Source organism: Podarcis raffonei, chromosome 14 (genome assembly GCF_027172205.1).
Source record: "Podarcis raffonei isolate rPodRaf1 chromosome 14, rPodRaf1.pri, whole genome shotgun sequence".
Classification (NCBI taxonomy): Eukaryota; Metazoa; Chordata; class Lepidosauria; order Squamata; family Lacertidae; genus Podarcis; species Podarcis raffonei.
This window is the reverse complement of record NC_070615.1, coordinates 44,534,603-44,560,013: the sequence shown is the minus strand read 5'-3', so window position 1 is coordinate 44,560,013 and position 25,411 is coordinate 44,534,603. Positions and strand designations below refer to the sequence as shown.

General features: G+C 47.2%; 1 protein-coding gene across 2 annotated transcripts in view; it reads left to right on the top strand.

Annotated features, from left to right (window-relative positions):
* LOC128401328 (multidrug resistance-associated protein 1-like) overlaps nt 1-21,655 on the top strand; it is a 77,466-nt gene extending 55,811 nt beyond the window's left edge. For both annotated transcript variants that reach the window (XM_053364209.1, XM_053364207.1), the window contains 11 exons: nt 997-1,135; nt 6,955-7,162; nt 8,299-8,609; nt 10,579-10,778; nt 12,122-12,248; nt 13,327-13,428; nt 14,797-14,943; nt 16,096-16,254; nt 17,965-18,131; nt 19,333-19,527; nt 21,054-21,655. In XM_053364209.1, the coding sequence (XP_053220184.1) occupies nt 997-1,135; nt 6,955-7,162; nt 8,299-8,609; nt 10,579-10,778; nt 12,122-12,248; nt 13,327-13,428; nt 14,797-14,943; nt 16,096-16,254; nt 17,965-18,131; nt 19,333-19,527; nt 21,054-21,162 (1,864 nt within the window). In that variant the 3' untranslated portion in view covers nt 21,163-21,655. The remainder of the gene's footprint in view (nt 1-996; nt 1,136-6,954; nt 7,163-8,298; nt 8,610-10,578; nt 10,779-12,121; nt 12,249-13,326; nt 13,429-14,796; nt 14,944-16,095; nt 16,255-17,964; nt 18,132-19,332; nt 19,528-21,053) is intronic.
* The last annotated feature ends 3,756 nt before the right edge of the window (nt 21,656-25,411 follow it).

The window sequence follows — 25,411 nt, the reverse complement described above, 5'->3', positions numbered from 1 at the left end:
TTGCCAGATGTTCACCCGCCTCCAAATGACATGCGTGATGTGTGTTAGAACCGCACACACTCTTTAGGCCTAAGAAGAAGACCTCGGTTAAGCTCTAGAGAAACTTAGTGAATATATACTCAAATATACTCAGACCCAGAGCAGGCTTTTGTTCCTTGCAGGACACTGGAGAGGTGAAAGTGGCTGTTTCTAAAAGTTCAAATTCTTGACTCCCAGATTTTGCAGGGAGTGCTGTGGATTTTCCCAGCCTTGACGTTGATTTTATTAAAAATATTTATATAATTCGTTTCAACCCTCAAAGGGGACCCCGAGACCATAAACAGGCATCTTAATACAATGAAACGAATGAAACCACCATCAGTTTACTACGGTTAATTGTCCAGAAATACCGTATTTTTCGCTCTATAAGATGCACTTTTCCCCTCCTAAAAAGTAAGGGGAAATGTGTGTGAGTCTTATGGAGCGAACGCAGGCTGCGCAGCTATCCCTGAAGCCAGGAGAACGAGAGAGATTGCTCCTTTCACTGCACACTGATCCCTCTTGCTGTTCTGACTTTGCTTCACTGGAGAGGTGCTGCGCAGAGAGCGAGAGCTCCACAGCGCCCCTTCAGCGAAGCGGGAGGAGAAATGGAAGGGGCTCCGCTGGAGAGGCACTGCGCAGAGAGGGAGAGAATTTTTTCCCCTTGTTCTCCTCCTCTAAAACTAGGTGTGTCTTATGGTCAGGTGCGTCTTAAAGAGCGAAAAATAAAAATATGGTATATCAGCACAGTACACCCAAATCTTAAACACTGGTGTGGTTGTGGTTGTTTTAAAAAGTCATAGAATTGTAGAGTTGGAAGGGAGTGCGAGAGTCATCTAGTCCAACCCCTTGCAATGCAGGAATATTTTGCCCAATGTGGGGCTCAAACCTGCAACCCTGAGATTAAGGGTCTCATGCTCACGGGCAGCATCTTCAGCTTGTGCCTTGATTTCTAAGCCATCACGCATTTCCTAACAGGCAGCTCAGTAACTCTTCCATGCACAGCGGGGAAACTGGGAAGTCCTTGAAACAGAACAGCACAGCTGAGCTTCAGAAGACGCCGGAAGAAAAAGGTGCCTGGAAATTAACAGAAGCGGACACTGCCAAGACTGGGAAGGTGAGAGGTGAATTTCCTTCATTTGTGAAAATCTCTTGGTTTCCAGCAGCATACGATGCCGGCTTGTCACCGAACCACACCTTGCCTGCGTATTGTCTACACCAAGAGTAGCTAGCATGGTGCTGCTCCCTCCAAACACCCAGCTCCCTTCATCCCAAGCCTGCGGCGATCGCTCCGTGGGCCGGATGGATTTCCGGCATCTGCACAGACACTATTTCCAGTGTCTGCACATGTGCAGACGTGATTTCCTGTGCCATGGAAGCGAGTCCCTGCTCCGCACTGCGCCTGTTTAGCGCAGCATGTGGGGACTCACCGAGCAGGCAGCTCGGTTCGGGGGCGGCTCATGGGCCATTTAAACGATCCCCGTGGGCCGCTTTTGGCACATGGGCCACAGGTTGCCAACCCCTGCTCTTGCGGGTTTCATCCAGGGATTGAGCCTGGGGCACTTGGAATGCAGAGCGTGTTTTCTGCCATTGCGTGTCCAGCTCGTCCCCCAAAGGGAACAGCAACCTTTCAGTCAAGCAAGTTGGTTCACACACACACACAAACTGATGATGAGAGTAGCTTCAATTAAAAAAATAAATACAGTCATACCTCGGGTTGAAGTTGCTTCAGGTTGAGCGCTTTTGGGTTGCACTCCACAGTGACCCGGAAGTAATGGAATGCGTTACTTCCGGGTTTCGCTGCATGCGCAGACGCTCAAAATGACATCATGCGCGGAAGCGGCGAATCGCGATCCACACATGCGCAGACGTGGCTTGCGTTTACTTCAGGATGCGAACAGGGCTCCAGAACAGATCCCGTTCGTATCCAGAGGTACCACTGTAAATTAAAAGCCCTGCTCCATTGTTTTGCTGTAGGAGACACCCGGTTCTGAAGACAAGCGTTGGAGTTTAGAGTCTTTTTGGGGGACCGTTTTTAAAGCTCCTAGCATCTGTTCATCCCGTTTTCAAGCTTTTGAGTTGCGCCTAGCTAAGTTATACTGAGAGTAGACCCACGGATATTAATGAACCTAAATTAGTCATGCCCAATGATTTTAGTGGGTCTACTCTGAGTAGGGCTAGCACTGCACACCGCCGGAAGGGGTGGGTGGGAGGGAAAGAACTGCTGCCCAGCTCATCTGGGGCACTCTTTTAATTAGAGAGACTTTTCAGCCAGCCAATTAATCAGTCGAACAGCGTAGCCTTCATTATATGAGCACAACTACTTTGAAGCTGTTTCGAGAGTTGTCCGCCCCCAGAAATGTTTTAACTCTCCGGGTTGTTTTTGTGTTTTGTTTTGTTTCTTTAAAAGATGCCACGAGCTTCTAGCTTGGCTCCTGGAGCCTGGAAGACCTGGAGTCCAGACATCTGGCCCCACTCCAAGTTTCCACTGTCAAGCGCAGGTCCTTAATTCCTGCGGGCCAAGGGCATGTGTATGTTTGTCTTTCCCTGATGGGAGGCCTGCAAACCGGGCTGCAGCTGCTGCTGCTTCTAAAGAAACACTTTTCTTCAGCAGCCTAAATTTTTAAAGTGGTACCTTGGTTTTCAAACAGAATGCGTTCCAGGAGTCCATTTGACTCCCGGAACCGTTCAAAAACCAAAGTGCGGCTTCCGCTTGCCTGCAGGAGCGTCCTGCAGCCAATCGGAAGCCGCACCGGACATTCGGCTTCCGAAAATCATTTGAAAACTGGAATGCTCACTTCCGGGTTTCGATTGTTCGGGAGCCCATTTGTTTGGGAGCCGAAGGCATTCAGCTTCCAAGGTACGACTGTACATTTAATTGCACCTCAGCTCTGGAGCTGCAGCCCAGTTCTGAAACATGGTGCAGTCTCACCTTGTTGGATCAACTGCAGATGATGATGATGATGATAATAATAATAATGTTTATTATATTTACCCTGCCCATCTGGCTGGGTTTCCCCAGACACTCTGGGCGGCTTCCAACAAAATACAGTGGTACCTCAGGTTAAGTACTTAATTCATACCGAAGGTCCGTTCTTAACCTGAAACTGTTCTTAACCTGAAGCACCACTTTAGCTAATGGGGCCTCCCACTGTCGCTGTGCCACCGGAGCCCGATTTCTGTTCTCATCCTGAAGCAAAGTTCTTAACCCAAGGTACTATTTCTGGGTTAGTGGAATCAGTAACCTGAAGCATCTGTAACCTGAAGTGTATGTAACCCGAGGTACCACTGTATTAAAATACAATAGTCAGTCAAAAATTAAAAGCTTCCCTAAACAGGGCTGCCTTCAGAGTCTGTTATAGAACAGGGGCAGACAGCCTGTTGCCCTCCAGAGTAGCCTTCTTCAATTGTGGGTCCACAGATGTTGTTGGACCACGTATCCCACCATCTCTGCTCCTTTGGCCATGCTAGCCAGGGCTGATGGGAGTTGTAGTCCAGCAACATCTGGAGGGCAACATCTGGAGGTTGCCCATCCTTGCTCTCCTTGTGCGTTTGGGTCCTGGAGTTAGGAAAATGCTGCATGGTAATATGGGATATAATCTGGTGCTGGAGGGAAAGCTTTCCAGTTCAAGCCCCGTTGGAATAAACAGGCGCTATCTGCTTGCACAGCTTCTGTTTAAGTAAACGGGGATAGCACTGGAATATTTATTTTTATTATTAGTTTGTATTGAGTTTTTCCACCTTTATACATTAAAAAATCAAAAAGAGAAAAACAAAAAAGTTAAAAACACATAAAGTTTACAATCCTTATTTTCAATAACATATTTCCCTGACTTCCGCACACCTCCCCTTCTTATATTCCAATTCAAATTGTTAATTCAACAAGTTCTTGTCCCCAATTTTTGACCTTTTTATATTTAATTCATTTTTTTAAAAAAACAAAGTTTAACTTATAAACATCAGTATTTAAACATCAGCGCTCATTCTTAAAACTTTTTTCTAAAGTCGACCCAAATTCCCTTCCACGAATTCCCCAATTTTCATATTAATAACAAAACAAAATTAAAAAAACAGATTATTATTCTGCACCCTTTGGATTCCCAAACCCCAGCCCACCCTTTCCCGGTTTCAATCCCCAACAAATGACCATCAGTCTTAGTCTACTATCAGCCTGGAGACCTCACGTCCGAGGCTCTTAATTCTCTCTCATTTCCTCTCTGCCGGTTTTTTTGGTAGTCCTTAATATTAAACACCAGATCTCAGAGAAGCTCTGTCCCGATAGGGTCCATATTTCTTCCAGCCAGACCTCCATACTTAAAAGTGGAGCCTGAATCTTGTTTCTTACTCCTTTTAAGTCCAAATGTCCCAAAAGCTCCAACTTTCACCTTAATCAAATTTGTAATCCATAGGTCTTCAGATCTCCACATGAGATCTCTCCATTCTTCAATCTTCAATTCAAAACAGATTTTCATCATCCAGTACTTATTTTCCTTTGTAGCCATCATGTCAGGCCTCTGGCTCTCCTTTGTCATCTGCAACATTACATCTCCTCTTTCCTTTTCCTCAGAAACAACATATATCTCTTTCTCCACACTCTCAAATCTTTCAAGTTTCTCTTCTTGTCCAGCTGCATGGACTTCATGAGTCAAGTCCTTATCAAATTCAATGAATTTGTTTACTGTTAAGTCCAGAGTTGCAACATTTGTAGCCAAAACATCAATTTGGCCTTGTAACTTTCCCAAGAGAAGAAACACTCTGTCCAATTTAGCTTGAATTTTTCCTCCTTCAGCCATTCTTGTAATGTCCCAAAATCCCCTCTAGAGGGATTTTGGTTACTTTATCTTCCTTCCAGTTCAAATCCAAAAATCAAGTTAGTTTGTATCAGTTCTTCCTTGTTTTCAACAAAATATAACCAAATTGTAGCAAATATATCCAGCAGAGATAGCAGAAACAAAGTTCTCTTTTTCCTTCTTGACAGCTAATTTGACAGCTGTCAAACTCTTCTATATCTCCTCAACAGGCTCTCTCGCGGATCACTCCCGGGTCCGGGGGGTGGCACTTCAGCTCTCAAAATTAGCTCTTATCCTCCAGTAAAATTACTTATACTGCCAAATCGTGAAATTAATGTCTTTTACCCAATAAAGAAGAAGAAATTCTCTCGACCTTAGTTAGCTAGTCCTTGCTTTAGATTATTTATAAGACGGGGAGACGGACTTCCTGTTTGCGCCTTCCCCGATCGTGCCTAATTCAAAAAAAAAAATTTCTTTAGAAATCCAATTTCCGTATTACTCACGGATTATTGCTTTTAGAGTCCAATTGTTCACAAGAAGAAGTCAGTGCTCTCCGACCATGGCATGCGGCTTCACTCCGCAGGAGAAGCAGTCGACTCTCAGCACCGCGCCGCTCACCCCGTCCCCCGTTCCGAAGCCTTTAAAAAGGCTCCTTCGCGGGTCAGGGGGGGCGCAAATGGTGCCCGCCGAGTCACCAAGTTCACAGGCTTCAGCGCCTGTGATTTCTGAGGGTCCCCGCAGCGGCAAGACCCGGATCCTGCGGAGCCGATTCCCTCCAGAGCTCGGAGGGAATCCGCCATTAGCCGATGGCGCTAACCTGGAAGTTCTTTATCCTTAGATCTCAGGGCAGTTCACAATATTCTCCCCCAACCGACTATTTCCCATCCGTTAGGCGAGTCTTACCACCTTTAACAACACCTCTCACAGCTTTATGACTGAACCACCCCCAGTGTGATACTTTCAAGGCAAAGGTGTGTCGCCCTTGCACTTGTCCTACTAGTCTTTTAAAGTTGCTTCTGAGGAGTTCTTAACTGGTGGTGGAAGCAAAAAAGGGCCATTTGCTGTGATTTGTCCCTGCAATTTCATTATGATTGCCAAGTTTGATTTTTACATGGTTTTTAGACACCAGGGTAAAAAGAAATGGCACATAAACACACTTTAGTTATTTACTTTGTAAATAAGATTAATTACGGTAATTTGAAGCTTATATGGTTTCATACCAAGCCCAAGAACTACAAAATACCGGTAAGTGGTTGGTTAGTATATGTTTTGCCACCGCCTTCCCCCCCATACAATTGTTGTTGTGTGCTTTTTGTTGTTGTTGAGCACATTAATACCCCCCCCCCAAAAAAAGCACTCTCCTCTCTGGAAATAGGTCTTAATGACACTTGGAGTGTGCTCTTCCTCCTTTTCCGGGTGTTAGAAATCGTAGCTCCAGGACCTTCTTGGCAGTTCTTCATGGGCTAGCACAAGCGCTGACTCGGTTTCCCCCTCGAACTTTGAGCCCATCAGGGATTTGCACTCGGGTCCCGCCTGCGGCCTTCCCACAGCACCTGTCTGGGCAGCTGACGGCTCGACAGCACCCAGAGGGGTCGTGTCGGGATAAAGAAACCAAGTGAGATGGGGGGGGAGCCGTGGAGGGTTTAGACGACTAATAAGCCTATGCAGCTAGGGACACGGATGGCGCTGTGGGTAAAACCACAGAGCCTAGGACTTGCCGATCGTATGGTCGGCGGTTCGAATCCCCGCGGCGGGGTGAGCTCCCATCGTTCGGTCTCAGCTCCTGCCCACCTAGCAGTTCGAAAGCACGTCAAAGTGCAAGTAGATAAATAGGTACCACTTTATAGCGGGAAGGTAACGGCGTTTCCGTGTGCTGCGCTGGTGCCGGCTCGCCAGAGCAGCTTCGTCACGCTGGCCACGTGACCCGGAAGTGTCTCCGGACAGCGCTGGCTCCCGGCCTCTTAAGCGAGATGAGCGCGCAACCCCAGAGTCGGACACGACTGGCCCGTACGGGCAGGGGTACCTTTAAAGCCTATGCAGAGCAAGAGGGGCGAAGGATTTTGGCAGGGCAGGAGCGAATTAAGAGTCAAAGTTGGGAGTTTCATCCCAAGAGTGGTGTGCTAAGTCCGATCCCTTCTGTGTTTAGGTGAAGCCGGCTGTCTACTGGGAGTACATGAAAGCCATTGGGCTCTGCATCACCTTCATGAGCATCTTCCTCTTTCTCTGCAACCACACAGCCTCGCTTGCTTCCAACTACTGGCTAAGCCTGTGGACGGACGACCCTGTTATCAATGGGACGCAGCAGCACACAGACCTCCGGCTGGGCGTGTACGGAGCGCTGGGAACGTCTCAAGGTCTGTTTGCAATCTCTCTTGGTTCTCGTCGCCTTGCTCAGTTTATCCAACTCCTCTGAAGGAGTTCCTCCACCTCCAGTTTGGGCCCGGCTTGCAGTCCTGATTTGGGGATTCTCATAGGTGTAGGGATGCAGGAAGCTGCCTTAAGACAAGCAGACCATTGGTCCATCAAGCTCAGTTCAATACTGCCTGGCAGCTGCATTCTAAGGACCTCCTGCTAACAATCGAATGCTCTACCCCTGAACTACGGCCGTTCCCTAATCTGGCTGGTCGCCGTGAGAACAGGAGGCAGGGCTGGATGGACCTTTGGCCTGATCCAGAAGGACTCCTGTCACGTGCTCATATTCACTGGCTGCAGTAGCAACCCTGCTGGTTTCCTCCTCCTTCCCTTGTTTGTGGGGCCTGGAATAGGGTGCCTTTGCACCTCAAATAGGCATCAGGGGAGTTGCCCTGGGCCTCCTAGCAGGAGACCCTTTGCTTGAGGACACGGCGACACTCGATTCTGTTTGGCAACGTTTCTCCAAGCTTTTCCAAGAGCTCAGTGGCTGGGAAGGGTTCAGTCCAGGTCGTGGCTCCGAAAGATCACAGACAGGAGGGAAGCTGGGGTCGGGCTGCTTCTTGGCTTTCTTCTGCAGAAAATGGTAAACCCTTTTGAAAGAAGTACATTCTGAGTTGGGGATTCCAGTGGTCTGGGGGGCAGAAGGGCTTAGCCCAAGTTCTAGCTCCTCCTCGGGGCACAACCAGTTTGCTGGCACTGGGTGCTGAGCCGAGGGGCACCACAACAATAACAGAATGGAAGGCAAAAGATGGATGCCCCCCATTTACTGCCTGTGCCTCTCTGCTCTCCCCAGCCCCCTCACACATACACCCTTTAAACCTTAGACCGCCCCACAGTCTCTCAGGACATGCCCGTCTTTATTCAGCTCCTTGCAGAAAAGAAATTCAAGGCAAACACAAAATGTGGAACCCATCAGAAGAAAATCCTTCAGCGGAACTGGGGGGTAGTTTTCGACAGCGGTAGGCTCCATTCGCGAGCCCGCTGTGTTAATAAGGTCTTCAGTCCGTTAGTTCATAAGCAGAGTTGAAGGGAAAGACACTGTCACTTAGGGATGTTTTTTGTGCCTGTCTCCCTAAAGGTATTGCCGTGTTTGGCTACTCCATGGCTGTTTCAATTGGAGGGATATTTGCTTCCCGCCGTCTCCACGTCAACCTGCTCCACAACATTCTGCGGTGCCCCATGAGCTTCTTTGAGCGGACGCCCAGCGGGAATTTGGTGAACCGGTTTTCCAAAGAAATCGACACCATTGACTCCATCATCCCCCAGATCATCAAGATGTTCATGGGCTCCATGTTTAACGTCATTGGGGCCTGCATCATTATCCTCCTGGCCACGCCAGTGGCTGCTGTGGTCATTCCTCCCCTGGGATTCATCTACTTCTTTGTACAGGTACGCAAAGCTCTTGTCCCTGGTTCCAGCTCTGCCTCAGACTCCCCCTTAGCCAAGCTGGTTCTTGGTGAGACCGTGTTAGCAAACTCCGCAATTGGCTGCCGCTTCAAGCGGGAATCTTCATTCAGTCCTTTAAGCCAGTGTTTCTCAAACGTGGACTACAAACGTTGTTGGACTACAACCCCCAGCATCCCTGACCACTGGTCCTGCTAGCTAGGGATGATGGGAGTTGTAGTCCAGAGCATCATGAAGACACCAGGTTGGTGTGGCATAGCAGTGGGTGCCACTCCTTCTAATATGATCACAGCCCCTCTTGTGTGCTCTTCCATCAAAGAATAAGCTGGCAACACTTACTCCAGACATTCGCTGTATGTGTTTCTCCATCACCCCTTTTAGGAGGTTTGCTGTTCATTAACCAAGTGACCAAAGCTTCTCAGATTGCTTATTTGGTGAAGGAACCAAATAAGAGTCTGCTGGGCAGGCACAAGGTACTTCTTGGCAGAACCAGTCTTGGATCAGTGACTGCTCAACTTAAATATACAAAGCAGGATATCAAAAATAGATGGACTGATGTCAAAGTGCTGCAAGCAAATAAACAAAATCTAACTACAGTGGTACCTTGGTTTCCGAATGTAATCCGTTCTCGAAGACCGTTCAAGTTCTGAAACATTTGAAAACCGAAAACTCAATAGCCGACAGCTAGGCCTCCTGATCTTGCACTTGGCGGAAGCTGTGTGGCATCTTTGAATTCCGAGGTGTCTTCAAAAACCAAAGCATTTACTTCCAGGTTTACGGCGTTCAAAAAACGAAATGTTCGTCAACGGAGGCGTTTGAAAACCGAGGTACCACTGTATAATAAAAATTCATAGTTCCCAGAGTCAATTTAATTATGGTGGTGATTTTCTTCCGTAATCATATAACCAGGCAGAGGACCTTCTCAGTAGTCACGCCTGCCCTGTGGAACGCCCTCCCGTCAGATGTCAAGGAAATAAACAACTATCTGACTTTTAGAAGACATCTGAAGGCAGCTCTGTATAGGGACATTTTTATATGTTTCATGTTTTATTATGTTATATTTGTTGGAAGCCACCCAGTGTGGCGACCCATTCAGATGGGCAGAAGATAACTCCTACTCTTAGTTCATTTGCTAGAGGCCTCCATATTTCTGTTTCCTCGCTTGGCCAGTTCATTGTGCCTGCAGCTGCTTCTCCATCATGGAGGAGTTCCAGCTCCATCTTGGAAGCACACCGTCTGGCTTCTAAGGTTAAAATAGTTTATGTAGAGGTCCTTTCCCAAAAGGCAGCTAGCATCCTTCGTATTTATCGCTGCCAGAGATACAAAGTCACCATTCTGCTTCCCCATCCCCATGCACAGAGACAGCAGGAAATTTAATCCTCGCTTAAATGGCAGGGTGAACAGGGGCAGAATTGAAGCGGGTTTCCTGTTGTGGTAGTGAAGCAGTGCATGTTTGTTGCATGCAGCACAGTTTCCAGTCTGCTGCAGTTCAGCTTCTGACAACATTATGCATCTTTGTGTCCGCTGCAGCAAAATGTCACATCATTGACTATGTCATAAATTACACATTTCATTGCAGCATTACATTATTCCACACCCAGTCATTTCAGTGCATGGGTCATTCATGTCAGTGCAGGGGAAACACAGTGCAAATGGGTGAGGTTGGGAAAGTCAGTGTTTATATATAGTTTATGGGCTGAAAAGCAGCAGCTGCAGCAGCTAAGAGGGATCATATTCCCTGGATTGATTTGCATTCCAGACACAGGACAGTTTCCACTCCTGTTTCCGTCAGGATTCCCTGACATCTCCAGCTACAGCTCCCAATCATCCATGAGTATTGGCCACACTGGGCGGGGCTGGTGGGAGTTGTAGTTCACATTGGCTATCAGGAGCAAAGTGGGTGCGAGCGGCCTCTTACCCATCGCCTTGATTTCTCTGACCTGGCCCTTTCCAGCGCTTCTACGTAGCCACTTCCCGCCAGCTGAAGCGCCTGGAGTCGGTCAGCCGTTCCCCGGTCTACTCCCACTTCAACGAGACGCTGCTGGGGGTCAGCGTCATCCGAGCCTTCGAAGAGCAGAAGCGCTTCATAAAGCAGAGCGACGTGAAGGTGGACGAAAACCAAAAAGCTTACTACCCAAGCATCGTCGCCAACAGGTAGGTGGACGACCCAAGGAGGGTTGGGTTTGAGTTACAGAAATCTTTCCCCTGCTACCAGTCTGTATGAGTACAGTGGTACCTCGGGTTAAGAACTTAATTCATTCTGGAGGTCCGTTCTTAACCTGAAATTGTTCTTAACCTGAGGTACCACTTTAGCTAATGGGGCCTGCCGCTGCGCTGCCGCCGCACAATTTCTGTTCTCATCCTGAAGCAAAGTTCTTAACCTGAGGTACTATTTTTGGGTTAGCGGAGTCTGTAACCTGAAGCGTCTGTAACCTGAAGCTTCTGTATCCCGAGGTACCACTGTACCTGGGGGATTTCATACACATTTGTCCTTCAGCTCCAACAACACTCCATTGGAGTTGGTTCAGAATTTGAGGCCCTCTGCTGGACGTTTGTGGAGGCGAGCAGAATCGTTCCTGAGTCCCAAACTCCAATCCCTAGTTAAAATTGGGGCACCTTGAGCCTGTCAGCTGGTCCTGAGGACCTGTTTCTTAAGTTTTGACCAGCTTTTAATTCCCTGTGCAAACTTTTCACGACTAACTACCTGCCCATGTACACTAGTGGCCAAAATTGTGGAAACCTTTCGGGAAAAGTGTATTTTTAAGGTTTGATGGCTCGTAACACTTTTTTTGGAGTAATACCATAAAATTATGTATCAATGGAAAGATAATTTAATGAAGAATGTAATGCAAGAATGTTTGTTTAATTATCTGTATTCTATCAAATGTTATAGCCAAATAACGAGAGAGCCAATCAGGTGTCATCTTGTTTTGGCAATGATGGCTCATAACACCACTTTTTTAAACTTCACTTTGCCCATGTGGTTTACTGCTGGTTGGCTCCTGACACCCATCATCTGAAGACCACTGCCCTGTCCTCACTTGATGTGCCAAATAAAGCAGGTTTTTGCCCACAGGAGCTCATGGCACTGTAAACCCTCTGGTCTCTTTAAACCAGAAAGATTAATATGGCTGCATTTGCAGAATGATCCAATTCCAAAGGGCGTCGATGGGCTTTAAAATTCTGCCCTCATCTGCTGGATGATCACCAGGAAATGCTTGATCCAAGCCTGCATTGCATTCTTCATTAAATTATCTTTCCATTGATATATAATTTTATGGCATTACTCAAAAAAGAAAAAAGAAAAAGTGGTGTTATGAGCCATCAAACCTTTTTCCAAAAGGTTTCCATAATTTTGACCACCAGTGTATACTGCTCCCCCTGTTTCTCTCTTCCCCCTTCCCTGCAGGGATCTCTCTCTCTCTCCCTCCTGTCCTCATGCAGGTGGCCTGCAAGGGCCTGGTGGGTATTAAAAGAAGCCCCCTCTTTCCTTCCAGGTGGCTTGCAGTCCGGCTGGAGTACGTTGGGAACTTCATCGTCCTTTTCGCCTCTCTCTTCGCCGTCATTGCCCGCAATAGCCTGAGCCCTGGACTGGTTGGGCTCTCCATCTCCTATTCGCTGCAGGTAGCTCACGGAAAACAGGCTGGGCTTGCTTTTGGAGCAGGAGCCTAATAATCTTTTTAAGAAAACCTTTTTGAGGGGTGCACTTCTTCATACTTGGTGGGTTTTGTAAAGCTATATAGATAATTCAGCAAGGAGAGAATTGTGCTTTTTAGGTAGCATTTAGCAAAAGGTTAGGAGATGTTAAGGGAGCAATCCTGTTACTTTCTGAGGAGGCAACTGAGGGTGCTGTAGGCCCCCTCTTCTGCAAGAAAGTGAGGTCAATCGCTGGAGGCAGTCTCAGTATGGCGGAGGCAGGGTGTATACAAGGAGGCAGTGGATCCATAGAAACTATGCAGTTTCGTTCCCTTGGCCCTAGTACAGGAATTGGCCCTCCAGATGTTGCTAGGACTACAACTCCCATCACCCCCCACCAACATGGTTAGGGATGATGGATGCTGTAGTCCATAACATCTGAAGGTTCTTCATTGCAGCCCTAAAACCATGCCACTCATTGAGCTGGCATGGTTAATCTGTAGGGAGGGGTGGGAAAAAATAAGCCCCCAGACCCTCTTCCCTGCCACCACCTGACCTGGCAGGGGGCTTTGGATGCAACAGTAGCTCCACTGTGGAATTTCTCTTCTTTATCCCTGGCCGCCCAGGTAAGATACTTGAGTTAAAAAGATAGTACTTGCAATAAAACAATTCCAGCCCCCAAACGAGGAGCTGTTCTGTCTATGCTCTTGAGTCTGGGAATTAGCATTCAGACGTGAGGTCTTTCCTCTTGCAATTCTGAAATTCCGCTTGATCTGAGCCTCTCTCTCTCTTGCGTTTTCTGCATGTGCAGATTGGCTCTTAACTCTATAAACAAAGACAGCATGCCTGAGACCTCCTTGTTAAACAAGGCAGTGCTTCATGAAGATGTAGACTTTTTAATGGTTTGCCAAAACCATTTCAAAATTTTCACCCGGAGATAGAGAAGGAGATAACGTCTGAAACAAGACAAGAGTCCTCAAGCATGTTCAGCAGGCAGAACTTGAATTGGCAGCTTGCTGGGATGTATGCAAAACACATATTTGGGGCCTCTGTTCGTTCTTGTTAGATTACCACTTACTTGAATTGGTTGGTTCGCATGTCGTCCGAGATGGAAACAAACATCGTTGCTGTGGAAAGAGTCAAAGAATACTCTGAGAAGGAGAAAGAGGTAAGTTTAAGACCGCTCCTCTAGCTGCAGTTTTGAGGGCACATTGTAAACCTGTAGGTTACCCAGGTACAGGGATCTGCATTTCTTGCTGGTCACCCAGCAGATGAGGGCAGAATTTTAAAGCCCATTGATGCCCTTTAGAATGGATCATTCTGCAGATACAGCCATATTCGTCCTTCTGCTTTAAAGAGGCCACGGGATTTACAGTGGCGTGAACTCTGCTTTATTTGATGCATCAAGTGGGGACCGGGCAATGGTCTTCAGATGATGGGTGTCAGCCAGCCAGCAGTAAATCACATGGACAAAGTGAAGTTAACTCTTTATTGGAAAAACAGGATCTGCACAGGGGTGACCTATAGAAAGCACCTGAAGGCAGCTCTCTGCAGGGAAGATATTAATGCTTTATTGTGTTTTTTAGTGGCTGGGGCAACCCAGTCAGATGAGCGGCATATAAATAATAAAATTATTATTATTATTACTACTGCTATTAATACTATGCACAGCAACTCTGTTTCTGAGGCCAAGAATGTAGCATTTGGCTCCAGGATGCTATGCTGGAGGACTGGGGGTGATACGGTGGTATAAAATACTGGTAAATTAGTTGGGGATAATTCAAATGGAAATTCCCAGGTGTCAAAAAAAGAAAGAAAGAGAAGAAGGCTATTTATGTATGCCACTACTGCGGCCTGTGTTTCGTTAGCCCCAAAATGGAAAATGAGCAAGGTCCCAACTAAAGAAGAACGGCAACTTAAGCTGATGGAATATGCGCAGCTTGCAGACGATATATAGAATAAGAAAACAAGAAGAAAGTGTGTTTAGAGAAGATTGGAAAATGTTTTTTTAATATATTGGGGGGGAATTGTGTACACTTGAAGACGCTGGCAGCATTAAGATCAATTCAACAGTGTAAATAAGTTTTGATGGATGTAATAATGGAATACTTAATGGTTTGGTTTATGTAAAGTATGCAGGGATTTATGATAAGCAAAATGAACCATGGGAAGAGAAGAAGGGAAGTCACTGAATAGTGGAATAGCTGCCCTGCTAAGTCAGACCAGAGGTGCATCTTGAGTAGCATCCTGGTTTTCTGCTGTGGCTCTGGGAAGCTCACAAGCAGAGCAGGAAGCATGAGACTCTTAATCTTAGGGTTCGAGCCCCACATTGGGCAAAATATTCCTGCATTGGAAGGGTTTGGACTAGATGACTCTTGTGGTCCCTTCCAACTGCATTCTACGGTCATGGATGATGGGAGGTAGTGTCCTTCTACATCTGGAGGACTGCAGATTTCTCCCCCATGCTATTGGGGTCTACTAGATGGCACATCAGAGGCTAATAATGGAAGCTCCTGGCTTTTTTTCTTCCTCTCAGGCAGAGTGGACCATTAAGCAGACGGCCCCACCAAGCAACTGGCCCCACGAAGGCAAGGTGGAGTTCAAAGGCTATGGCCTTCGCTACAGGGACAACATGGATTTGGTCCTGAGGGACATCAACATCACCATAGATGGAGGAGAAAAAGTGAGTCCCGGGTCCCATTAATGGACACTGAAGCCGGGGGGGGGGGGGAGTTAAGAAGGCAGAGAAGGTGCTCTTGTAGGAAAGGGGAGGAGGGAGGGAAGTGGAGCCTCTACAAAGCCTTAAATGGCTCAGGGCCGCAGTATCTCAAGGACCACCTCTCCGCCTGACACTGCATTCATCATCTAAGGCCCTTCTTCCTGCACCTCCTCCATGTGACATCTGGAGGGTGGCAACACAAGAACAGGGCCTTCTCTGTAGTGGCTCTCCATCTGTGGAATGCTCTCCCCAGGGAAGTTCACCTGGCACCTTCGTTGTGTATCTTTAGGTGCCAGGCAAAAACAGTTCCTCTTCAACCAGGCCTTGGTCTGATTTAAAAATCTATGGCCTTTCAAAGGTGTTTGCGGGAGGGTTTTGTTTTACTGTAAATATTTTTGTGTTTTCATTCTGCATTTAATGTGGTAAACCGCCCTGTGATCTCCAGGCAACGTATATAAATTTAATAAATAAAGGAAGAGCTGAGGCTGAAAAGAAGCTGTGTGGAAGGGAAAGCTGGAAAGGCAGAATTTGTGGGAGGTGAGAGGAGACAATAAAGGAGACTTGATCAAGAAGAGTATCGAAGAGAGAGGGTTTTTTTAGGGCTGCCTGGCGTGTTACTTTCTGAAGACATGATGGGGACACACACACACACATTGCCTCTCCATGTCTTCAGGCAACTTGAAACTTAAAACAGCAGTTTCAAGGCTGGGCGTTCTGTTTTCCAAGACTCCTGTGTGCCACGACTGACTGCTTTGTCCACAAAGCAGGGCCGGGGAACCTGTGGTCTTTCAGCTGTTGTGTGGCACTTCTGCTCCCATCAGCAGGGATGATGCAAACTGCATTTCGGCATCCGGCTCGGCTGCAGGTGTTCCCTGGCTGTGCCATTACAAAGGCGGTGTCTTTTCCGCTTTGCAGAGCTGCAGAGTTTCCCAAGCAGAGCTTGCTAGTCCAGGTTTCTTAAACAAAGTCTCTTCCTTCCTCAGTCTGGAGGGGATGGGCAGGAAGATCCCCTTCAGATACTGCCTGCATCCTTCGTCCTCTTGGCTCCAGCCTTGCTTTCCAGAACTAAGAGCATTGTGGCTCCTTCCCCCTACCCCCTTCTGCCCTTCTCAATAGGTGGGCATCGTTGGAAGAACGGGAGCTGGAAAGTCGTCCCTCACTCTCGGCTTGTTCCGCATCAACGAGGCAGCCGAAGGGGAGATTCTCATTGATGGGATTAACATTGCAAAGATTGGGCTCCACGACCTTCGCTTCAAGGTCACGATTATCCCCCAGGTAAGCGGGAATCTCTGCTCATGCCCACAACTTGACTATTTCGTTAGGAGCCGTGCTTTCTAACTCCTTTGGCCATGTTCACTGCTGATGCCGCCTCGTTACAGGCTTGAGTCCACGGATCTTAATGGGTGCCTGGTTTTATTTGCTATCTACATGCATATGCAGCTTCTCTGCCAAAGCATTTCAGGTGGTGCCAAGAGAGAGAACGCAAACGCAGAGGGGAAGCAAATATTTGCAAGGCCATGTCAGATGGCTGATCAAGGCGGTTTCGGGAGGGAGTTGGTCTTTGCTGGCATGAGCAAAGGGCAAGCCCAGCTTTTGTGTTGGCTCAGATACGTTCTTGATGAATTTACTTTCAAATTGTCTGTTGCTCTGTAGATGGAGGGTGGAGCCCCATTTTTTTTGCACACATGTAAGGGGCAGGTAGGGACACAGGTGGCGCTGTGGGTTAAACCATAGAGCCTAGGGCTTGCCGATCAGAAGGTCGGCGGTTCGAATCCCCATGACGGGGTGAGCTCCCGTTGCTCGGTCCCTGCTCCTGCCAACCTAGCAGTTCGAAAGCACATCAAAGTGCAAGTAGATAAATAGGTACCGCTCCGGCGGGAAGGTAAACGGCGTTTCCGTGCACTGCTCTGGTTCGCCAGAAGCGGCTTAGTCATGCTGGCCACATGACCCAGAAGCTGTACGCCGGCCAATAAAGCGAGATGAGCGCCACAACCCCAGAGTCGGCCATGACTGGACCTAGCGGTCAGGGGTCCCTTTACCTTTACCTTTTTAAGGGGCAGGTGAGCCTCATCAACTTGGGAAGGAAGCCCATCAGGAGAAGGAAAACTCTGGTCCTAACCTCTGCTGCCTTGCAGGATATCTTTGGGGAAGAGAAGAAGGCTAAGGAGTAAACCCTACACAAACCTGGAGTCGTTTGGACGGCGCTTTGTACGCCTCCTTCCGGCAACTCCTGCATCCTTGCTGTTGCCAAACGTCTTGCTCTGCTTTCCTTTGGGCTGAGAGGGGAGTCTTGTCGTCTGGGCAGCCCAGGACCCCCATTCACACTGCCCCGGCTTGCATCATGGGGAGGTCTCTTCGGTGCTGCAAGCGCAGCAGTTTGACTTCACTCCCAGAGGCACACTCCACTGTCTTATCGAGACAGATGGATGCCAACAGGATATATACATATGAACCTAAGAGGAGATTAAACTTGTGCCTACAAAGGCCTGTTCTGGCATCTGTTTGCTCACCTTGTTTCTTCTTAAAGTGCAAATGTGCACATTAATTTCTGAAAGGATTTGGATGCACAACCGGTGGCCTCTGGTTCCTACAGTACACCCACGTTGCATTCTTGTTAGTGTGTAACCCACTAGTCCCATGGACATGACCTCTGCTGAGATCTGCCCAGTCCTGCTGCTGAGACTGATTTCTAGATACTCAGGCTGGAAGGAGGCCTCTTGGAGGGCACTTCGCTTATGGCTCAAGCGTTTCATGTTTCCTGCATTGGAAGCAGTTGCGTGTAGGTAGAGGAAATGGGGTTCTGACTCCCATCAGCCCCTCTCCGCATGGCCAGTGGTCAGGGAGCATGGGAGTTGTAGGCTAGCAGCGTTTTCAGGGCACCATGTTGTCTACCTCTGTTGTAGACTGAAGCACACACCTACCTTAGTAGAAATTTCTGAAATGTGTGGTGCAGACCTGATTGATGGCTTTCTGTTCTCCAAACAGGACCCCATCTTGTTTTCTGGCTCCCTGCGCATGAATCTGGACCCTTTCGACCAATACTCCGATGAAGACGTCTGGATGTCTTTGGAACTCGCTCACTTGAAAAACTTTGTCTCGGCACTCCCTGATAAACTCAACCACGAGTGTTCCGAAGGAGGAGAGAACCTCAGGTATTGTACAGTTTCTGCCCCTTTTTATTTTCCTTTCAAATCCCGTTATCTTAGGTTTCCCCAGCTGTTCGTTGGACTACAATTCCCATCATCCCTAACTAGCAGGACCAGTGGTCAGGGATGATGGGAGTTGTAGTCCAACAACAGCTGGGGACCCAAGATGGAGAAACACTGAGCTACAGCATTAACCTCTTTGTGCCGTTCTGGAACCCTGAGCATCCATGTGTGCAAGTCTGGCTGAGGGTAGCAACGTTTGGATACCCTTCTCACTCTCACTTCTTTTAAAACCAACCCCCACAATGTAAAAAAAAAAAAAACCCTAACCTCTCAGTGCAAAACCCACATTTTGTCCACATAATATGTTGTAGGGGCACACTCCCTTGGGCTGTAAAAGAGTCCTCACTTTAGGAGCATTGGGTGAGGACACGTAATTGCAGGAAAAGCAATATTAGAAACAGAAACTCAAGCTGCCTTAGCGAGTCACATGGAACCCTGTCTGTGAGAGCTGACGCCTCATTTTGTGTGTCTGTGCTTAAGTCTAATACAGTCGTACCTTGGCTCCTGAAAACATTAGGAGTCGAACGTTCCAGCTCCCAAGCGATCGAAAACCAGGAGTGTTCTGGTTTTTGAACGTTCTTTAGGAAGCCGAACGTCCAAAAGGGCTTCCACGGCTTCCGATTGGCTGCAAGAAGCTTCCTACAGCCAATTGGAAGCCGTGCTTTGGTTTCAGAAGTCGAACGGACTTTCGGAACAGATTCTGTTCAACTTCCAAGGTACGGCTGTACTGGAATCCAAATCAAAGCGAAATCCTGCAAAATCTGGTTCTTAGGGTTTTGCTCGGCTTTTTAACAGAGGATCTATTTGGTCGTTTTCCTCATGATCACAGAATGCAGGTTTCTGCTTCCTGTTGGACATAGAATAGTAAGGAATGATGTTAGATATTTTTTGAAAGAGACTGTTGAATTGAGCTGTGCAGTAGCGTTTAAATAAGCTGTTTAGATTTTGGTGTTTTTTTTACAAGGTTGGCCTTTTCTGGGTCCCAGATCACGGGTGCACATTTGCTTTTCCTTTTCAAAATAAAAGTGAAAGCGGTCTTTAAAAACATGATTAATTAGCTATTTGGCCCTGAAATGGACTGTTGTTAGAGATTCAGTTTTTAAAGTTTTTGTGTGTGTTTGTGTGTTTTCCTTTCTGCCTCCAGTGTGGGGCAGCGGCAGCTGGTGTGCCTCGCTCGAGCCTTGCTTCGGAAATCCAAAATCCTGGTTTTAGATGAAGCTACAGCAGCCGTGGATCTTGAAACAGATGACCTCATACAGTCAACAATCCGGACGCAGTTTGAGGGCTGCACAGTCCTAACGATAGCACACCGGTTGAACACGATCATGGACTATACACGGTAAAAGTGGATGAACCATGCGAGTATCTGAGGAGAAGGGAGTTTGGAAAGGCTCTATTGTGTTAGCTTTTGTGTTGTATACATCTCTCTTTCTCCTTTTTTAAAAAAACAAAACAAAAAGCCAACCCATTTGTGTTCTTTCATCCCTGCTTTACTGAAACCTCTGCTGTTGTTTAAAACTGCCATTTTTCTCTCAGTGTACCTCCAGGCTTGCTTTACTCAAACTTACGTGTTTTAAACAGTCAACATTTTCCTCTCAGTGTTCTTCCCTTCCAGCTGTACTCAAACTTCTCCCTTTTTCATTCCTCAGCTGCCTCGTGTGAGAGGATATAGATGAAATTATTATTATTATTATTATTATTATTATTATTATTATTATTATTATACTGACACTGAGGTCCAGTGCCTTCTGGCAGTTCCCTCGCAGCAAGAAGCAAAATTACAGGGAACCAGGCAGAGGGCCTTCTCGGTAGTGGCACCCGCCTTGTGGAACGTCCTCCTACCAGATGTCAAAGAGAAAAATAACTACCAAACTTTTAGAAGACATCTAAAGGCAGCCCTGTTTAGGGAAGCTTTTAATGTTTAATAGGTTATTGTATTGTAGTGTTTTGTTGGAAGCCGCCCAGAGTGGCTGGGGGGACCCAGACAGATGGGCAGGGTATAAATTTATTATTATTATTATTATTATTATTATTATTATTATTATTATTATTTAGTTTATTTATTTATTTATACCCCATCCCTCTGGCTAAGTTTCCCCAGCCACTCTGGGCAGCTCCCAACAGAATATTAAAAGTACAATAAAACATCAAACATTAAAAACTTCCCTAAACAGGGCTGCCTTCAAATGTCTTCTAAATGTCAGATAGTTGTTTATTTCCTTGACATCTGGTGGGAGGGCGTTCCACAGGGCGGTCACCACCACCAAGAAGGCCCTCTCCCTGGTTCCCTGTAACCTCACTTCTCGCAGTGGGTGGGGGGGAGGTGAAAACTGGGGCAAACGGGGCTGCAGAACAGAAGTGGCGGCTTAAGAAAGGGGCTGGGGAAGGTGAAAAGTGAGCTCCATAGTTGCATAGGGCAGGCAGCAAAAGCTCTGCAGGGTTAATGTGAGGAGGGGAAACAGCAGGGAAGTCGGTGTGTGGAGTGATCAGGGGCACAGCAATGGAGCCTGTGGCCCATCTAGTTCGGCATGGTGCCCTCGCAGCGGCCAACCAAATGCCTGTGGGAAGCCTGCAAGAGGGACCAGAGGGTTCCCCAGTTGTGATTCCCAACATACTGCCTCTGACAGTGAAGGGAGAACACAGCCATGGATAGCCTTGCCCTCTGTGATTTGTACTTGTATTTGCAGGTTATCCCTGTGCATGGCCAGCGGTGCTGAGTCAGGGATTAGCCTCTGCCCCCTATTTTGCCCTTGACTCCCATTGATGGACTTCCAGCAGAAAATCAAAACAGACCCTGCATCTCTGAAATCTGACCCACCCCGCTGGAACTGTAAATGTGTTGACTACATTTCTGTTTTGTTTTAGGGTGATTGTCCTTGACAAGGGTGAAATTGCGGAATATGGCTCCCCTGCCAGCCTAATCCAGAAGAGAGGCATTTTCTACAGCATGGCCAAAGACTCTGGCTTGGTTTAACGCCTGGTCCGCGGCGTCTCTCGCTGGGGGTGCAGCTCAGAAGAGGACTGGCGAACCAAACACGGACGAAGACGGCAGCCTCTGCCAAAATCCATTGCCCAAGAAACTCCAGCCAAACAATTCCACTTCTTGCAACATAATGGAGACACAACAGGCACAAAATCTACTTCTCTCCTCTACACTTTCCTGACCTTTTAAAGGGTTAGTTTTCAAGCATAGCAATGGACAGGTTGTTTCTTTGAGCCCCAATCCCATCTATTTACCCAGAGCAGGGGTGGTTATATTTTGGCCCTTCGAATGCTGCTGGTCTGAGTCCCCTCTGACCCCGTTGGCCACGACCAAATTGAGTCCTTGGAGGAGGCTTGGCTGAATTTGTGCCTAAAACATTGCTCAGCCATCCTGGTTTTTGTGGCAAGGAGCTCTTGGAGAGACTGGGTAATTTCCTTTTGAAAACCCAGCATCTCAATGGGAGAAACCTTTAGAGAGGATAGGAATAGCACAATCCGAAACTTTGACAGATGAGCAGAATTGCCACATGCCGGCACGGGGTGGGGAGGAGCGAGGGATTTCCCTTCTATTCTGATAAAATATGCTTATTGCATACATTTATCTAGAGCAATTCTGGCTTGTTTTGAGGATGGCGGAAAAAATGAAAATGGAAGACCAGGTGATTTTTGTTCTTGGCCGTAGGAAGATGGAGATTTGTTTTATTATTCCCAATAACTTCACCCTGTACCATTAGATACATATATATTTAACCCTGTGGATGAAAGAATCACTCCCAGTTGTAGGCAAAATGCTTTTTTGTTGTGGTTCCAAAAAGGAAAATTCAGCCTAATCGTTTCTGTCTAAGGTCCTTTCTCCTCTCCCCCCTCCCCCAGCCGTTGTGTTCTTTTAATTGGAAAGGATCTGCAACAAAAACCCACAATTCTTGTGTTGTCCACAGTCATTTTACCAAAGCGAAGCTGGAAGGAAAATCAAACTTATCATTGCATCTAAATGCTCACTCCAGGAGCTTGGAACAGCAGACTTTGAATTATGTTGCTGACTTTTTTTTCTTTTTTTAAAAAGACACGTCTTTTCTTAGAATAAAGTTATTTATTTTTTTGTAAATACAATTCTCTAAAGTTAAATAGATCGAAATTTACTTTGGTATTTTTGTAATGACTCATGGAAAGAGCTTTCAGTAAAAACCTTTTTGTTTGGAGAACTGTCCTCGTTCTTTGTAAACCTGCAGAAAATAACAGTAGGGTTGCTGTATACAGAGGTGGAAGGTTTTGTCTCCCCTGCATGGGAATACTGGACTTATTGTAACTCCTTGGGTGTGTGGTTTAATTTGGGTTTTGCAAGGTGAAATATGTGGGTTTTGTGGACAATTGTAAGTTGCACTTCTGTGTTTATGAATAGGCTTAGGTAACTCTGTGCTTTAATAATGGTAAGTGGCCATGGGGCTGTAGATTAGATAGCTTTTTCTATGGTCTTCTGACAAAGGTAGCAAAGATAATTTATTTTGAACCAAAGCTCTGAACTTTTTAGTGTCATGCGAGGAACAGTCCCATGATAGCTGGAACAAACAAAGAAAGAAAGCTAGGAAATCCCCTTCTGTGGCAACCCTGAGGTCAAACATCACATGATTTCAAGAGCATGTGATCAGCATGGGAGATTCTAATCAAAGGGGAAACCCATTCTTAGAAGGGAAGCTGTTGGAAAGGGCCCTAACTCAGCAGAACACATGCTGGTCATCCAAACCTTTTATTCCCATTTGGGCCTGCATGAAACTTAAGGCCAAGCCTGGAGACACGGGGATGCAAATTGCAGCATCCCAAGTGAAAGGGCGCATGAGTGACCGGTTTCATGTGGTGTGGCAAGGAGAATGCTCCTCTGTTACCTCCATTGTTCCAGGTTGAAGGCTGCCAGTACGTTTCCAAGCACAATTCAAAGTGTTGGTGCTGACCTTTAAAGCCCTAAACGGCCTCAGCCCAGTAGACCTGGAGGATCTTCTCCACCCCCATCGTTGGACACTGAGGTCCAGCCCAGAGCACCTTCTGGTGGTTCCCTCCCTGCGAGAAGCGAGGTTACAGGGAACCAGGCAGAGGGCCTTCTCGGTGGTGGCACCCTCTATCAGATGTCAAGGAAATAAACAACTATCTGGCTTTTAGAAGACATCTGAAGGCAACCCTGTTTGGGGAAGTTTTTAATGTTTGATGTTTTACTGTATTTTTAATATTTTGTTGGAAGCCGCCCAGAGTGGCTGGGGAAACCCAGCCAGATGGGCAGGGTATCTGCATTAAAACATGATAAAGGGGAGGGGAGGGGAGGTGGGCAGATGGAGAGAAGGGCCTTCCCCATCCTCTGTATGAATGTGGCAAAATAGCTTATTTTCAGCAGCAGCGGAGAATACCTGCCTTGCTGCATCAGACCAAAGGACCATCTGTTCCAGCATCACACACACACACCCATCCTTTCCATGCCAGTTCCTCTAGGACAGGGGTGGGGAACCTTTTTGGCTGCGGCAATCAGATCTTTATCCTGGTCCCAGCCCAGGTCCAGCTTCGACAGGTGGGTGGGGCAGCACACCTGCCAGTCACATGACATCACAATAAAACCACATGTCTGGCAGGTGGGTTGTCCTGCCTGCCAAAATCCCTCCCCCCCCCCCCGTGCGAGGTGGAAAAAACCACCTTTCTCCCTATCGACTGATGGGGGGGGGGAAGCCTGCATTTTGCCTGCATTTTGCCTGCATTTTGCAAGCCTGCATTTTGCAAGCACCAGCTGCTTGAGGGCAAAGTCCATCTCATAGCAGATATCTGCCCCCAAAAAACAGAGCTGCTTGGCTTCGGCTGTGAGAGATATTGCTGTAGAGCTGCCTTACTTAAGAGGAGATGGGAGAAAAAGTTTGCCACCTGCAGATCTCAAAAGCACACCATTCCCCCAATTCAGAAAGTGAAATCTAAAGTAGGAAGAGCGTGCTGGATGAGGAAATCAGTTAGGCATCTGTGAAATGTTTCCACTTCAGGGTGGGTGGATGGGAGACCTCAGGTCAGGAGTGGCTTTCCAGGCTGATTTATTGAGGTCTTGACGCTCTGGAAGGCCACGAACCCTCCTCTCTAGAGCTGCAGTAGTGCCAGAACACAATAACAGAAGGCTGCTAGATCAGGCCAATGCCCATCTCCTGCAGCATCCTGTTTTCCCAGCGGCCAAGTGGGAGCCTGCAAAGAGGACTGCAGTGCAACAGCGCTCTCTCCCTTCCTGCAAGTTGCAACAACTCATCCTCCAAAACATGCCGCCCCTGCAACACAGCCATCCGAGTTAGGAGCCACTGATGGCTTCATCCTGCACAGAACCAGCATTAACAGCCAATTTACAAGATGCGCCTTTTTATTTAGAGGACGAAACCGTTGTTTAATTCAAACTAGATCACGTGTGTATAGCCTATGCAAAATAAAACACACACCAAAAAAAAAACAATGTATTTAAAAATCTCCAGCGGTCTGCTTTCCTTTCAGGCTTAGGTGGGGCAAATCTGTTGTAGATAAACTTGCCCAGATCTGCAGCGGCAGAGCTAAGAGTCTTTTGCAAGCTGCATCCTGCTCGTTAAAAGAGAAATAAAAGCATATATCCAATGCTACTACCCACAATTCCTGCTAGCAAGTCTTCAGCTCTCTACTGCGTTGTACTTTTAGTTCAGAATAGAAGTAGGTTTCAAGTATCTCCATCATTGTTGCATCTGCTTGCGATGAACTCGTTTGGCAGCTGCTCGCCTGGCCTGCAACTTGCCCGTGGGGACGAAAGAAAAGCAGAGGTTTTCTCCTATCGGGTCACTGGGGCAGGAAATTTCCAATAGCCGCCCAACAGAGAATTTAGCCTCAACATTCACAGCATCGGTTTATCTAGATCACCTAATTGGACATTATTTTCCCTAGGATTTGCTCTGCACTCTATGGACACATCAGAAGCTGGTCCTGCTCTAGCCAAACATGTAAAGAGGAGGGAAGGATCTGAGGCACTGGACTGAGGCACTGAGATCTTTGGCTCTTAGCAGAAAGATGATCATTTGGGTCAGAAAGACAAAATTCTAGGCCTGGAACCTATTTCCTCACATTTACTTCTCAGCAGTAATTTTAAAATGCTTCGGAAAGCTCCAAATGGAATACAAAAACAGATTTTGGAGCACCCAAGTTCGGGTAGCAAACAAGGGACCTACCAGGCGGTCTCTGAAGTTGAAGAGGCAACCTGAGTTTCTGAGGGC